The following is a 15,235-nucleotide window of genomic DNA, read 5'->3' as shown; positions in this document are numbered from 1 at the left end:
CTTTAATTTATAAGTGGTCTTTAAGGACATGTTTGAATGTATATACTTGTATATTTTAGGATGAGATGATACCAGGAGTGTCTACAGACCAGGAGGCTCTACTTATCAACCTGTCCAGACCTATTGTCCTAGCACAACCACTCGCTTTTGATAAAGGTTAGTACAGACCTATTGTCCTAGCACAACCACTTGCTTTTGATAAAGGTTAGTACAGACCTATTGTCCTAGCACAACCACTTGCTTTTGATAAAGGTTAGTACAGACCTATTGTCCTAGACCTATTGTCCTAGCACAACCACTAGCTTTTGATAAAGGTACGTACAGACCTATTGTCCTAGCACAACCACTAGCCTTTGATAAAGGTACGTACAGACCTATTGTCCTAGCACAACCACTAGCCTTTGATAAAGGTTAGTCCAGACCTATTGTCCTAGCACAACCACTTAATTTTGATAAAGGTTAGTACAGACCTATTGTCCGAGCACAACCACTTGCTTTTGATAAAGGTTAGTACAGACCTATTGTCCTAGCACAACCACTTGCTTTTGATAAAGGTTAGTACAGACCTATTGTCCTAGCACAACCACTTGCTTTTGATAAAGGTTAGTACAGACCTATTGTCCTAGCACAACCACTCGCTTTTGATAAAGGTTAGTACAGACCTATTGTCCTAGCACAACCACTCGCTTTTGATAAAGGTTAGTACAGACCTATTGTCTTAGCACAACCACTCGCTTTTGATAAAGGTTAGTACAGACCTATTGTCCTAGCACAACCACTTGCTTTTGATAAAGGTTAGTACAGACCTATTGTCCTAGCACAACCACTCGCTTTTGATAAAGGTAAGTGTCGGGAATTGCGCTCATATGCATGTGCCGTTAAATGACGCCAACGTATGCGTGACGTTAGAGGACGTCACTTCCTATGTTTTGTAGTATAACGTTAGTAGTTTTGAATAGACGTATAAACCAGACACAACGTGTTGTACATTATTATCGTAGTATAATACCCTATCCGACATTGGTGCCGTGACGAAAACATTATGAAGATAGATAAATTGCGATCAGTGAGAGAAGGTCAACGAAGATGTGTAGAAATTCAGCTTGAACGAATTGAACGGGGGAAAGAGAATTCATCGATGATAGAATTTAACGCAATTCTCGAAGCCATTGTCAGAAAAGCAGAGACGATCAAATCCTTAAACGAAAAGATTTTAGAACTAACGGAAGTAATCGACATCGAGGAGGAAATAGTAAGCAGTGAAGAATATGGATTAACGTTGGAGATAAAGGTGAGAGAACTTCGAGCTTATAGCGAAAACAGAAAAAGCAACACTGAAGAACAACAGAATGCTTATAGCGAACCATCTAACCCACAAAACCAGAACCAAGACGGAAGTGGTTCCCTGATCGAAAATAATAACGTGAATAATGGTAACAGTTCTTTGCAAAATGTGAGTACATTTCATTCAAACACGTCGCTTTATCACAGACTGCCGAAATTATCACTGCCTGTCTTTAGTGGTGACATTCTCGAATGGCAAAGTTTTTGGGATGCTTTTGATTCATCCGTTCATCATAACCCGAATCTTACAGAAGTACAAAAATTTAATTATTTGAAGACGCAACTATTAAGGTTAGTACAGACCTATTGTCCTAGCACAACCACTCGCTTTTGATAAAGGTTAGTACAGACCTATTGTCCTAGCACAACCACTTGCTTTTGATAAAGGTTAGTACAGACCTATTGTCCTAGCACAACCACTCGCTTTTGATAAAGGTTAGTACAGACCTATTGTCCTAGCACAACCACTCGCTTTTGATAAAGGTTAGTACAGACCTATTGTCCTAGCACAACCACTCACTTTTGATAAAGGTTAGTACATACCTATTGTCCTAGCACAACCACTGGCTTTTGATAAAGGTTAGTACATTACATTTTAATAGCTTTCTCTTGCCGAATTTCTAAAATAGACTTTTTCTTTGAATTTGCAACAGTTTAATAATTTAAAGGCGTTGAAGCATGAAATTGAGTTAATAGCAGAAGATAATCTGTTGGGACATTTCTATTTAATTTGCTAGAGCATACTAAACGGTATAAATTCTATAGGAACTGTGCAGAAAAATCAATATTATGTCGTATGAAAGGTGTTTTTTCACTCAGTGTTGTCATTATTTGAGACAATACCAGTATGATACCTTATCCTTAATTTGTCATTCATAGTATTAACAGTTACTTTGGGTTTCAGACTTGTTTTACTAACAAATTATCCTTATTCACTAAAACTCTTGAAACAATTAACGAAAAAAAATCTTATGATATTTTTTCTTTCGTCTTTTCCAAATCTTAGCTGTACTGGTTTGGCTGAATTATAAGAATGCCTACGAGTATTGGACGGAGCAAAGACTTGCGCTGAACAAGGAGATACAGAGTGCCACCCGCCAGGTGATTGACCGCCTTCCTCAGATCACACCAGCAACCCAGCAGGCGTTAAGCACACTGTTTCTACAGTTGACAGTGGATGATATTGGTCTATGTTTACCTGTGACACCTTTCAGCTCATTTGTAAGTTATTAATGTTTCCTGATTTTATGTTAATCCCCCTTATTCCCTTGAATTTGTATAATGGACTTGTCCTCTTTTGAATTTGGAACTGTTTATTATTTATATGTGTGAGTTTGATGTAAATATAATAAAATTGTGCAGATACCTGTATAGAAACTAGATTACTTAAGTTTGTAAATTTCTCTTTCTGCATAGGAATTTGCGATAGTTCTGAATTTATTGAAAGTCTTTACTAAATTATGGGTATCATATATTTTTTAGGTACCTGGTAAGATTATTGACCAAGAACCCGGTGTGGCAGTTGTTCTAACCATAGAGAGTACACAGATATGTGCATGCTCCTCTGGATCACTAGTTAGCAAAGGAAAATTCACAGGTACATTTTTATTTGTTTGAATATATAATATATTTATAACTTTTTATAATATATTTATAACTTTTAACCTGCTGAATTATTTTAATGGATTTGTATTTGGAACAGTTCATTTGAATTTTAAGGGATTTCAATATCAAAATAAAACAAAATCCAATCCAAAAAACAATGAAATTCTTGATATAGTGATAGTATTGCCTATTTTGAGTGCTTTGATGTACATGTTGTACCTATATTTAGTACATTTCTGTAACATGATGAGGTGTTTTCCTTTGCGATGTCAAATGATTCTTTATCCTTATATTGACATATGCATAATATAACATTTGCAATTTGTTCCAGTTTGTTCTGGTTTATTCTTCAAGAATGAATTTAACATATAGAAGATTAAAATAAACCATAACTTGCTGAAATTGTGTAATTAATTTTGCCTGCTTTCAATTTGGAACAGTTTATAGAATTTCAAATGGATTTCTGTATTAAAATACAATACAATATAATAAAGTAAAGAGTCTGGTCAGGCTGCATGGAATTTAAGGCTGGCCTGCCGCTATACAGGTGGCAAAGATTAGTCACTTTTGGTACCAGTCAGCTAAGGGTTAATGACCAAATGTAAATGTGTTTTGCTGTTTGTTCTTTACTACTGGGTCATTTGTTGTATATGGAAAAGTTGATGTGTATTTGCTAAAATACAAATTAGTACTGTAACAAGGGACGTCTGTGGCTGAGCGGTTAAGGACTTTGACCTCAAACCACTTGCCTCTCACCGTTGTAGGTTCAAGCTGCAGTGGTGTCTCCTTTCCAGCTAGCTGACAGAAGGTATGTGGTTCTACTCAGGTGCCTTTTTATGCTTGAAATAATGTACAGAGGGGCACCTGAGGTCTTCCATCACCAGTAAAGCTGTAAAGTCGCCAAACACAATAAAAAGAAAAGTACTGTAACAGACTTCTTTTAACTCACTGTACCAATAACATCTTATGTTTGAAACATTTATATAGGTTTCTGTCTGAGGATAGCTGAAGATTTTGAGACAAGTTTGGACGATTGGAAGCCAAATAGAGATGATTCTCCACAAGTCATGAACGCATGTGTAGTACCGGAGGGGACGTATGAGGTGTGCTCACGTACAACAAACCCTCAGTCTTCAGGTAGTTTGAAATTAACAACTGCGATATATATGATAAGAGATAAGGCACACAGAGACTACTTGAATGATATAGTAAATAACAAACATAGTATGCTAATGTTAGTAAAAACCAAACATACTATGCTAATGTTATTTAAAAAAAAAAAAACTATGCTATTGTTAGTAAAAAATAAACATACTTATGCTAATGTTATTTACAAAAAACCCACAATATTATGCTATTGTTAGTAAAAACCAAACAGACTATGCAAATGTTAGTAAAAACCAAACATACTATGCTGGAAGAAAATTTGAAGTTAGCCAGCCAACAGTATAGAGCCTGGGGAGACTATATGAATCAGGATCTATACTGGTGGCAAAGCGTAGTCATTTGCAGAACTAATAGGGTAAAGATTAAGGGTGAAAGTTAAAGATATGACCTATATGTATCAGAAAGATTTAAAACACAATAACTGCAAAATCTTTATGTTTATGTTATGCTTATAAAATTGATCAAAGAAAATAAGCAGTAGGACTCATTTCAGATCCAAGCAGCAATGCCAAATGGATATTAAACATAAAATGGGAAATGCAGGGTATTGATGTTCATTTGGACACCAATCTAGGGAAGAGATTATCTGCCCTTGGAAATACTCTCACTTCGTTGACGGGGGAGGAGGAAGATGAATATCTGATTGATCCGATGGATGAGAGGCTTGATGTGTCACTAGAGGACATTGCAGAATATCCGGTAAAATTCTTGTTTTAACCCTAGCCTTATGAGTTTGTGACATGGATTTGCAACAAAAACATTTGAAACAGTCTTCACTGAAGTTAAATGGATTTTATAGTTTCAAAATACAAAAGTTGAGCTTTCAGGGTTATAAGTTGTCTGTTAATGCCACTCATAGTGTTTACCCACTCATAGATGTCCAGCATAACCAGTAAGCTTCAGCTTTAAGTAAGGTTATACATGTATATACAAGACAATACATTTTCAGAAATTTTGTAAAGCAGATAAGTAAACTATCATTTTAAAGTAGCCTCTACCTATGTGAATAAAAGTCCAACCTTTCGAGAATTATGTTCTTGTTTTCATGTAGCACCAGTTTGAGTATGGGAGAAGAGCCAGTGTTGTACCAGAGACTCTGCCAAAGTTTGTGTTTGATACAAGCTTAGATCCAAAGAAAAGAGCCAGACTTCTGGAGAAAGAAATGAATGAACAGGCTAAAATAGTACAAGATCTAAAGTAAGTTTTACCCATAGCCTCCTGGTGGCCACTGTTTCTACCCCTGCTACCTGTGCAGACCAAGATCAGCTGACACATCCATTTTGTCTGGTCCAGGTCTGACTGTTTACATTATTTTCATACAGTACATGTTTTGGAATTTTAGCTAAATTCAATGAATGGTTTTGACAAGATTGACAAATGAACTTCAAGATTGACAAATTAACATGTCCATTTAAGATATTCATGCATGGTAAGGGTTAAGGGTTAATTCAAAATTGCTGGACTAGGTAATACTGTCAATGTTTCCTTATGCTTACCTTTATATTTGTATTATTGTCAATAAGAAAATGGGTTGTCTATGGTCTAAAGCTTGGTCACATTGTCGAATCATAGTTAAACCTCAAAAAGTTTCAGGAAGTCACAAATATCGACTGATTTTAATATGTCTTGATCAAAATCCTTACCTTGAGAAAGTACAAAAAAATTTAGATTATTGGCTGTCTGAAGTACAGAATTAGATTAGGGCAATTGTACAGGTCTTATACGAAGATCTCTAGGGCCACAAATTGTTCCCAATTTTGGTAATATTAGACATCTTATTATCTTTCATTGTTGGTGTTTTGTTTGTTGATTTTATCTCACCTGAATGTCTGTTGTCAACCATTCATTTTAAAGGACAGCCCGTCCTTAACCCCTATATGTTGCGAAACTATGCAGAAAAAAAGACTTTGTTGGTTCTCTACAAAAATTGCTAACATTTCTATGGAATGCTTAACATATAAATGGCAGTCAAATATAAAAATAGGCTTTTAAACAACTCCACAAAGACTAGGCAGATTTTAAAGGATGTTAGTAGAAATGAACTTATAATGAACCTTGTTCATGTGAACCATATCCTCAGGTGATCAATTAGGGGAAATCATGGACCTCTTGTTTGGTTTTGCTTCGTTTATTTTGTAATACCTCACGAATAGATGATATTATGGAAACATTTATAGAAGATAAGTCCGTAGCCACATGGTTTTATTTTATTGTTCAAAATGCATAGTATGAATGCTTGAAGTAATTGCTATCTATATTTTGTTATATTTTAGAGAGCTTGGAGCCAGTCAGACTACGATTGAGAGTGAGACAAGAAAACTGGAGGAACTAAAGAGTATCATATTCAATGACTTCAGACGGGAAGTCCTCAGTCGAATCAAGAAACAGGGTGAAAGGGTTAGTTATATAAAAAAATTCAACTCTTGGAAATTTGAATACAAGATCTGTATCTAAGATCTGTATCTATATTAGAGGTGTCACCGTTAGAAAAAATGTTACCGTTTAAACGGCAACGTAATAACTGTGTTGAATGTTTAACTGACCATACTAATAAAATCCTTAGATTTTCAACATTAACATTGTTTCTTTATGACAAGATATGCCATTTATTTGTAATTATTTTGTTGTACTCAAAATGATTACAATACATATCCAAGTATTGAGTAACTATTTTCCGCTAGTATCATTCTGGATTCGATCAGATTGGAAATAATTCATTGTTGAGTACAACAAAAATACGAACAATTGTCATATTTTGTCATTAAAAAAAAATAAGGTATTATTTAGAATCAATTTAAAACTTTTCCACCCCTTTGTCAAAAACTAACCACGGTTACCAGTTATTGAATTTTTAACAGGTTTTTAACTAAAAACTGACCGTACCCGTTTAAACGGATAAACATGACACCCCTAATCAGTATGTAGCTTCTGAATGGAACTATGGTGTTAATGTTTTGTTTGAATAACGGAAGGAGGTGAAAGGTTATATATATGAAGTAATTCCTTCTTTAAGAGGTCAACATAGAACAATGGTGATTTCCAAAGGATGGTCAGTATATACAGGTTTGACTGTATTAGGAAGATTACAATTTGTTTTTATTTGAAAGGCATGGTGTGCCTATCTAGGTTTAAATTCTTAAGATTTGTGTTTAAATTTTGTTCTTTATTATAAAATAAAGTACATGTATTCAGCAATACCTTTAATTAAATTGCCAATTTTCATTTTACATAAAGTAATGTCAGAATGAGTAAATTAGTAAGTTTATAAGTAATTATTCTTGCTCTCATGGTTTTATTAACAAGCTAAAGTCATATTGACTAGATTTTGATATTTTTTCCCTTAAAAAATATTGATGTACTGTATAAGTGCATTTTTCAACATGTAAAAAAGTTAAATTGAAATTTCAGAAATTTCACGTGAGGAATGTTAGTGAATTGTACAATGGTAGAATTTAATTACTTTTTTGGTGATATTTACGTTAGAAGAAATTTTATTCATGAATTTCGCCAATTATTTCTGCGTCGCTAACTGAACCACTTATCGATATGTTTTTTTTCACAGGCATCAGTTATCAAAGATAAACTAGGAATAGGCTCAAATCCAGCCCATATAAGGTCCAGATCATACGGTGGGAGACCTGATGAGAAACACAGGGAAAGGTACATGTACATTTATGCACTTTTATTATGCAAAGTAATTCAAGTTCATGATATGATAGGTTTGGAAAGATTATAATTATTATGCAATTGCACAATGTTGAAATCCTGACAAAATTTCATGGGCGATAGATGACAGGATTACCAAACGAAGGTGTTTGGTTTGAATTCACAATTATCCTAATTATAGAGGGTTGAATTAAGAAATTGAATGTAGCACAAGCACACAAACATTTAAATATATCTTCAAGTGACCATGAATTCGTATTCTTGGCACTTATTTAGATTGTACATGTACATATTTTTCACGATACTTCTGTTTTATTCAAACCTGTATGTATGTCATTTGATAAAACATACATATTCAATGGGATTAAAAAAAAACAAAAAACCAAATACCATGGTGATCTCATCTTAGAAAGCACAATAATAAGCAACTTGTCGTAAATATAAAACTACAATAATTTGTATTTATTTCTTGTTTTGGACGTTGGATTCTATCATGTGAGGATGCTATGTAGCTAGTGTATCGACAACGGTGGTTTTACTCTGGTGCTGCTTGTGTCTGTAGTACTGCATGTAGGGGTATCTATAAGTCATATTCATCACTAAAGGTCAACATATTATACTTGAATAGTATCAATTTGACTTAAAAACCAAACAAAAACTAAATACACTATATTCATATTAGTCAATTAACAGTAAAAAGAGGTGAATAAGGGAGTTACAATGATGGTAAAGAATTGAAAAGTTGCAGAAGAAAAAACTTTTCTTGCATCACTATTTGTTTTTAGCCTATGTTTTTTCCTCAAGTCTTGTTGTATTTTCATATCCTCACAGTTGCCCACCAGACTTGTTAAAACCAGATAATCTACCATTACGGTCTCTGTCAGAAACGTCACATGTGCCTGAACATTCTGGTGGCTCACGAGTGCAATTTGGAGAGACAATTTCATCCACGTACACTCCACCAATGTATGTATTTACCTACCTTGTATATTATCTAATGAATATTACAGAATTTTCGTTAAAGACCTTGTAATAACCAACTTTTTTCAACAAACCTTTTCTAGTACTTTAAACATGGAATCCTTTTCTATGACCTTAAGAGTTATTCTGGAGTCTTGATCCATTAATAAAATTGAAATTTTGCCATATGACCTTAACAGTGTGAAATGAGTTAAAAGTCACAATCCTCAAAACAGTTATACACATGTATTTCTAATTTCAGGACACCTGAAGGGACTCCCCAGCATCGCCCTAGCATTATAGCTGTAATGCCAAAGAGATCAGTAAGTCTTGCAGTGCCGACACTATGTCGAGAATCGGCCTCCTCGTCCTCCTTATCTGGGTCATCGTCTATGACATCATCAGAGACGTCAACCAGTGAAGATGATGTCAGAAAGGAAGTGTTTGAAGGAGACAGGTATTGAAAAAACGTTTTAGATTTTTGTAAGAGTCTGGATAAAAACATGACAGTTAGAATTTAATGGTTATGTTAATATATTTTATCATTTTCATTAGTATTTGTCATAGAATATTTGTTTGTTTCAATTTACAATATTTTCATGAGTGATATAGCCACAATTTAAGATATGGTCGTAAGTATTCAAAGAAATCAGCTACTCAAGGTTATATTATATGAGCAAAGAAATCTATTTATATCCTCATACACAGAATAATTGAAATAGGACAATGATATTTTTTCACAGTTATGAGACAAGTACAGTGGCTGGTAGCGAGCAGAGGAGTGCCTCCAACCCAAGTATCGGCAGTGGTGGCTCCAAGACTGTTGTAGAACCAAATGTAGATTTTGAGCTTGATGTTAAGGTGTTTATTGACAGTGGAAAATGTGTTCTGCATCCAAAAGACAAAGATGATGAAAATAAAAGGTTGGTTGGGTTTTTATGTCACACAGATAGTGTTAAGGACATATAGTGACTTTTCCTGGTGGAGCAAGACTTCAAAACTACCCCCCTCCCTAGTTTCAACACCTCTTCATCCCATTGTCCATACATTATGTCACAGATGAGGGGTCACCTGTAAAGATCACATGTTGGTCATTGTCCATACATTGTATGTGGTCAATTTTACAGGTTTGCCTGTACTACAATAATAAAGTTTTTTTTTTTAAAAGTACTGCAGAAAATTTCCATGTTCATATGTAGATAACAGGGAGACATCTTTGATAAGAATCAAGGATATGAAGAATAAATGGAATATTAACAATTCCAACACAACCCGCATTTTTCCCTGTTGAATATAGAAGAACCGAAAGTGTGTGTTATTATGAAATCAAATCACTGTTGACGTTCTATATTTAGATATGTGTATGCATGTGTCGTAACCACTAAAAAATACAACGAGCTGAAAGTAAGTACGGATACAAATTCAGCGTAATTTTGCTTAATAATATCAGGTATGGCAAAATTTATTTGTTGATGTTGTGTTAGAATCGGAATAATATATCCAAATCAGTGATTTTATCGCATGATAACACCACTGTTTGTCATTCGGATGTGCATCATTATATCACGAGGGTGTAATTCCTCGCATCCGAACTCCAAACAGTGATGTTATTGAGCAATAAAATCACTATTTGGGATATATTATTTCTTAAACAGAAAAGATTTGGATCAAGTTTATTTTTATGATTAAATGCAATAAGCAATAAAAGAAACAACAAAGGAATGAAAGGGAGGAAACTCTTGACAATTTTTGTGTCGCCTTGAAAAGGTGACATATAGGGGTTACTTTTGTCGGCGGTGTCGGCGGCGGCGTCTGTGTCGGCGGCGTTGTCGGCGTCGGCGTCCCCTAAAGCTTGTCCGGAGCATAACTCAGTCACACAAGTCTGATTGACTTCAAACTTGGTATGCATGCTTCTTTCAATAACCAGAAGTGCAGTGCACAAGGACCAGTACTCTGCAGTTCTTATTTTTTGAGTTATTGCCCTTTGTTAATTTTCATACTTTAATTTTGTCCGGGCCATTTCTCTTCAACTAAAAAAGCTATGGACTTGAAACTTCATAGGATGATAGATCTCATTATTAAGAAGTGCAGTGCACAAGAACCAGCACTCTGCACTTCTTAATTTTTTTGAGTTATTGCCCTTTGTTAATTTTCATGCTTTATTTTTGTCCGGGCCATTTCTCCTAATGTATAAAAGCCATGGACTTGAAACTTCATAGGATGATAGGTCTCATTAAGAAGAAGTGCAGTGCACAAGAACTGGTACTTTGCATTTCTTATTTTTTTAGTTATTGCCCTTTGTTTATTTTCATACTTTAATTTTGTCCGGGCCATTTCTCCTTAAGTATAAAAGCTATGGACTTGAAACTTCATAGGATGATAGATCTCATTATTAAGAAGTGCAGTGCACAAGAATCGGTACTATGCACTTCTTATTTTTGAGTTATTGCCCTTTGTTGATTTTCTTACTTTATTTTTGTCCTGGTCATTTCTCCTCAAGTATGAAAGCTATTACATCATAGAATGATAGATCTTATTAATAAGAAGTCAGTGTACAGAAACTGCTGCTCTGCACTTATTATTTTTTTAGTTATTGCCCTTTGTTATTTTTCATATTTCATTTTTGTCCTGGCCATTTCCCCTAAACTACATTGTTCACAAGGTGACACATCTGACTCGCGGAGTTCTAGTGTTTCAAAAGTTTAAAAAGGAGGATACTGATATGATTGGTGTGTAATGAGTAAGAGAGGAAAAAATTCAATTAAAGGCCCATTATTCCCCAGATATGCTTCTATTTTTATTTCTCAAAACTTTTTTATTGTTTGTGTTCTCTTGTAGTTTGCAAAGAATTACTCATTGACTAAGTACCTGAAACATCAATTTCTTCTGTTTCGTTTTGGCAATTAGTTCAGTTATAGTGATTTAGCACTTTGTATATTACTTTGTTTACAGTTATCTACTTGTATGACAAATCAATTCACATTTAGCGCTACTGTCTCAGGGTAACAAGAATCTTATATGCTCTAAAACATGATATAAACGTAATGAACTTCATGTATGCCTTTTCTAAAGAAGTTAAAATTCATTAGTTTCTAAGGCATAATGTGCCTTTAAACTTATTTTTTTTATGTAAAATTTAATGAAAAAGAAGAAACTCTTATAATCATCACTTTTTAACAGAACATTGTTGTTGTTTTTTCAGAAATAAAAGGGAGAAAACTCCAGTGAGTGGAATAGATAAATTCAGGAAACAGGAGTCTGTGTCTTCAATACCAAGTAGCAAGAAAAACCAAGCTCCACAGCTGCCTACAATAGAGAAAACTGTGTTCTTCCTTCCTGGGGTTGATGTGAAGGTATTGTTCATTCTCAAATTTTAGCGCTGTCTCTACATTGAAGGTTGGTGGTTGAAAGATGTTGTTTTTACCCGTACATTTAAAGATCCTGTATGTTGTAATTAAGGATGTAACAACACTTAAGTGAAATTTTATATATGTATATAATTATTCTTCTAAAAAATTTCCAAACAGCCAAGAATATGTTAAATATGTACTGCAAATGTTTATACGCATTATAAGTAATCTTTAAAATATATGCATTAATTTCTTATTGAAAAAAATAATCTCGTTACCTCCCTTTATTTATATGAAATGTAAATTCGGTTATATCTTTACAAAAAAATGCTTTTTGGAACTTATTTAATATTGATAAATCTTCATTTGAGCATCATATTTATTATATAAAACCATTAAAAATTAGAGTTACAGGATCTTTAACAATTTTATAGATCACTAAGATTATGGAGAATGTTTCTACATACCTGGAAATATTATGAAAAATTACTTTATTAGAAATATGGTAAAATTTTGTAAGGTAACACTTTATCACAGAAATATGATTTTTTTTTTCTCAAATAAATTAATTTGTCTAAAAAGTCTAAAAAAATTGACTGCATTTAATACCCTGGAGAAGTAATAATTAACAATAACGTGTTAGCTTACTTTTAATAGTTGAAAGCATCTTTCAATATTTGCAAATACATGTACTTTGAAGACAAAGAAGGAATTTTTGCAGTATACAATTTACACCTTAGTTGAAAATGTCTTGTTATGTAATTCAACATTTTTGTGTCGCCTCTACGGAGTAGTGGCGACATATAGGGATCACTTCTCCGTCGTCTGTCTGTCTGTCCGTCTGTCCGTCCGTCACAAAACTTGTCCGGACTACTCCTCATAAACTACTGGTGCAATTTCATCCAAACTTTACAGGAATGATCAGTACCAAGTCTAGTTGTGCATATTGTCAGCATTTTCCGGTTCAATGATTTTTGTCAGAGTTATGGCCCTTTAATAATTTTTATTTTTAAAGTTTGTCCCGACTACTTCTCTTATACCACTAATGCAATTTCAATGAAACTTTACAGGATTGATCTGTAGCTCAATTCCTTGTGCATATTGCATGGGTTTTCTGGTTGAATGATTTTTGGTCGAGTTATGGCCCTTTGATAAAAAGGTGTTTTTTTCTGTGTGTTGCCAGATACACAAAAGCTTGTCCGGACTACTCCTCATAAACTACTGGTGCAATTTTATCCAACCTTTACAGGAATGATCAGTACCAAGTCTAGTTGTGCACTGTCTGTCTGTCTGTCCGTCTGTCACAAAATTTGTCCCAACATGAAATTGGCCATCATGAGGCGACACATGTGATTACTGATCGCTCTTGTTTATGGTATTAAGGAAAATCAATTGAGGGCATGGAAATACCATGGAATTTAAATAACCCTAAACCTGAGTTCGAACATGGCTTATCTCGGATGAAAAACAAGGTCACAAGAGCTAAAAATAGAAAAACCTTGTGAACACTCTAGAGGTCACATTTTTGACCCAATCATCATCACACTTGGTCAGGATGTTTGTCTAGGTGATAGCTCGGATGAGTTCGAACATGGGTCATCTCGGATGAAAAAGTAGGTCACAGGAGCTATAAATAGAAAAACCTTGTGAACACTCTTGTGGTCACATTTTTGAACCAATCATCATCAAACTTTGTCAGAATGCTTGTCTAGTCATTTGCTTGGATGAGTTCGAACATGGGTCATCTCTGATGAAAAACTAGGTCACAGGTGCTAAAAATAGAAAAACCTTGTGAACACTCTAGTGGTCACATTTTTGACCCAATCATCATCAAACTTTGTCAGGATGCTTGTTTAGACAATAGCTCGGATGAGTTCGAATATGGGTCATCTCGGATGAAAAAGTAGGTCACCGGAGCTATAAATAGAAAAACCTTGTTAACACTCTAGCGGTCACATTTTTGCATCAATCATCATCAAACTTGGTCAGGATGCTTGTCTAGTTGATAGCTTGGATGAGTTCGTACATGGGTCATATGGGATGAAAAAGTAGGTCACCGGAGCTAAAAATAGAAAAACCTTGTGAACACTCTAGTGGTCACATTTTTGACCCAATCATCATCAAACTTGGTCAGGATGCTTGTCTAGTCAATTGCTTGGATGAGTTCGAACATGGGTCATCTCTGATGAAAAACTAGGTCACAGGAGCTAAAAATAGAAAAACCTTGTGAACACTCTAGTGGTCACATTTTTGACCCAATCATCATCAAACTTGGTCAGGATGCTTGTTTAGATAATAGCTCGGATGAGTTCTAATATGGGTCATCTCGGATGAAAAACTATGTCACCGGAGCTATAAATAGAAAAACCTTGTTAACACTCTAGTGGTCACATTTTTGCATCAATCATCATCAAACTTGGTCAGGATGCTTATCTAGTTGATAGCTTGGATGAGTTCGTACACGGGTCATCTCGGATAAAAAAAGTAGGTCACCGGAGCTAAGAATAGAAAAACCTTGTTAACACCCTAGCGGTTACATTTTTGCATCAATCATCATCAAACTTGGTCAAGATGCTTTTCTAGGTGATAGCTCGGATGAGTTTGAACATGGGTCATCTCGGATGAAAAAGTAGGTCACTGGAGCTAAAAATAGAAAAACCTTGTTAACACTCTAGCGGTTACATTTTTGCATCATTCATCATCAAACTTGATCAAGATGCTTGTCTAGGTGATAGCCCGGATGAGTTCGAACATGGGTCATCTCGGATGAAAAACTAGGTCACCGGAGCTAAAAATAGAAAAACCTTGTTAACACTCTAGTGGTCACAATTTTGACTCAATTGCCATCAAACTTGGTCAGGAAACTTGTCTAGGTCATTGCTGGGAATAAATCGAACATGGGACATCTCTGATGAAAAACTAGGTCACAGGAGCTAAAAATAGAAAAATCTTGTTAACACTCTAGTGGCTACTGTTGTGATCCAAATATTCTGTTAATTGGTCTGAAAGTTTGTTTTGATGATTTCTAAGTCAAGATCGAACATGGGTCATCTTGGATGAAAAACTAGGTCACACCGCCCAAATATGGAAAAACCTTGTTAACATTCTAGTGGTCACATTTTCGACTCAATTATCATCAAACT

At 34.7% G+C, this 15,235-nt stretch overlaps 1 protein-coding gene across 1 annotated transcript in view; it reads left to right on the top strand.

Moving 5' to 3' along the window:
- The window catches only part of LOC132723413 (bridge-like lipid transfer protein family member 1), a gene marked incomplete at its 3' end in the record, with an annotated part of 110,582 nt that overhangs the window by 57,046 nt on the left and 38,301 nt on the right, over positions 1-15,235 (top strand). The window contains 12 exon segments of the mRNA XM_060708128.1: positions 60-156; positions 2,351-2,565; positions 2,827-2,941; positions 3,937-4,086; positions 4,610-4,815; positions 5,168-5,313; positions 6,390-6,513; positions 7,679-7,776; positions 8,614-8,748; positions 9,005-9,199; positions 9,486-9,665; positions 11,945-12,095. Of these exon segments, the coding sequence (XP_060564111.1) occupies positions 60-156; positions 2,351-2,565; positions 2,827-2,941; positions 3,937-4,086; positions 4,610-4,815; positions 5,168-5,313; positions 6,390-6,513; positions 7,679-7,776; positions 8,614-8,748; positions 9,005-9,199; positions 9,486-9,665; positions 11,945-12,095 (1,812 nt within the window).

This window comes from Ruditapes philippinarum, unplaced genomic scaffold, assembly GCF_026571515.1.
Source record: "Ruditapes philippinarum isolate M1 unplaced genomic scaffold, ASM2657151v2 ctg7022_1_1_1_1, whole genome shotgun sequence".
NCBI classification, from domain to species: Eukaryota; Metazoa; Mollusca; class Bivalvia; order Venerida; family Veneridae; genus Ruditapes; species Ruditapes philippinarum.
The sequence above is the reverse complement of the archived record's forward strand: the minus strand, read 5'-3'. Positions and strand labels throughout refer to the sequence as shown.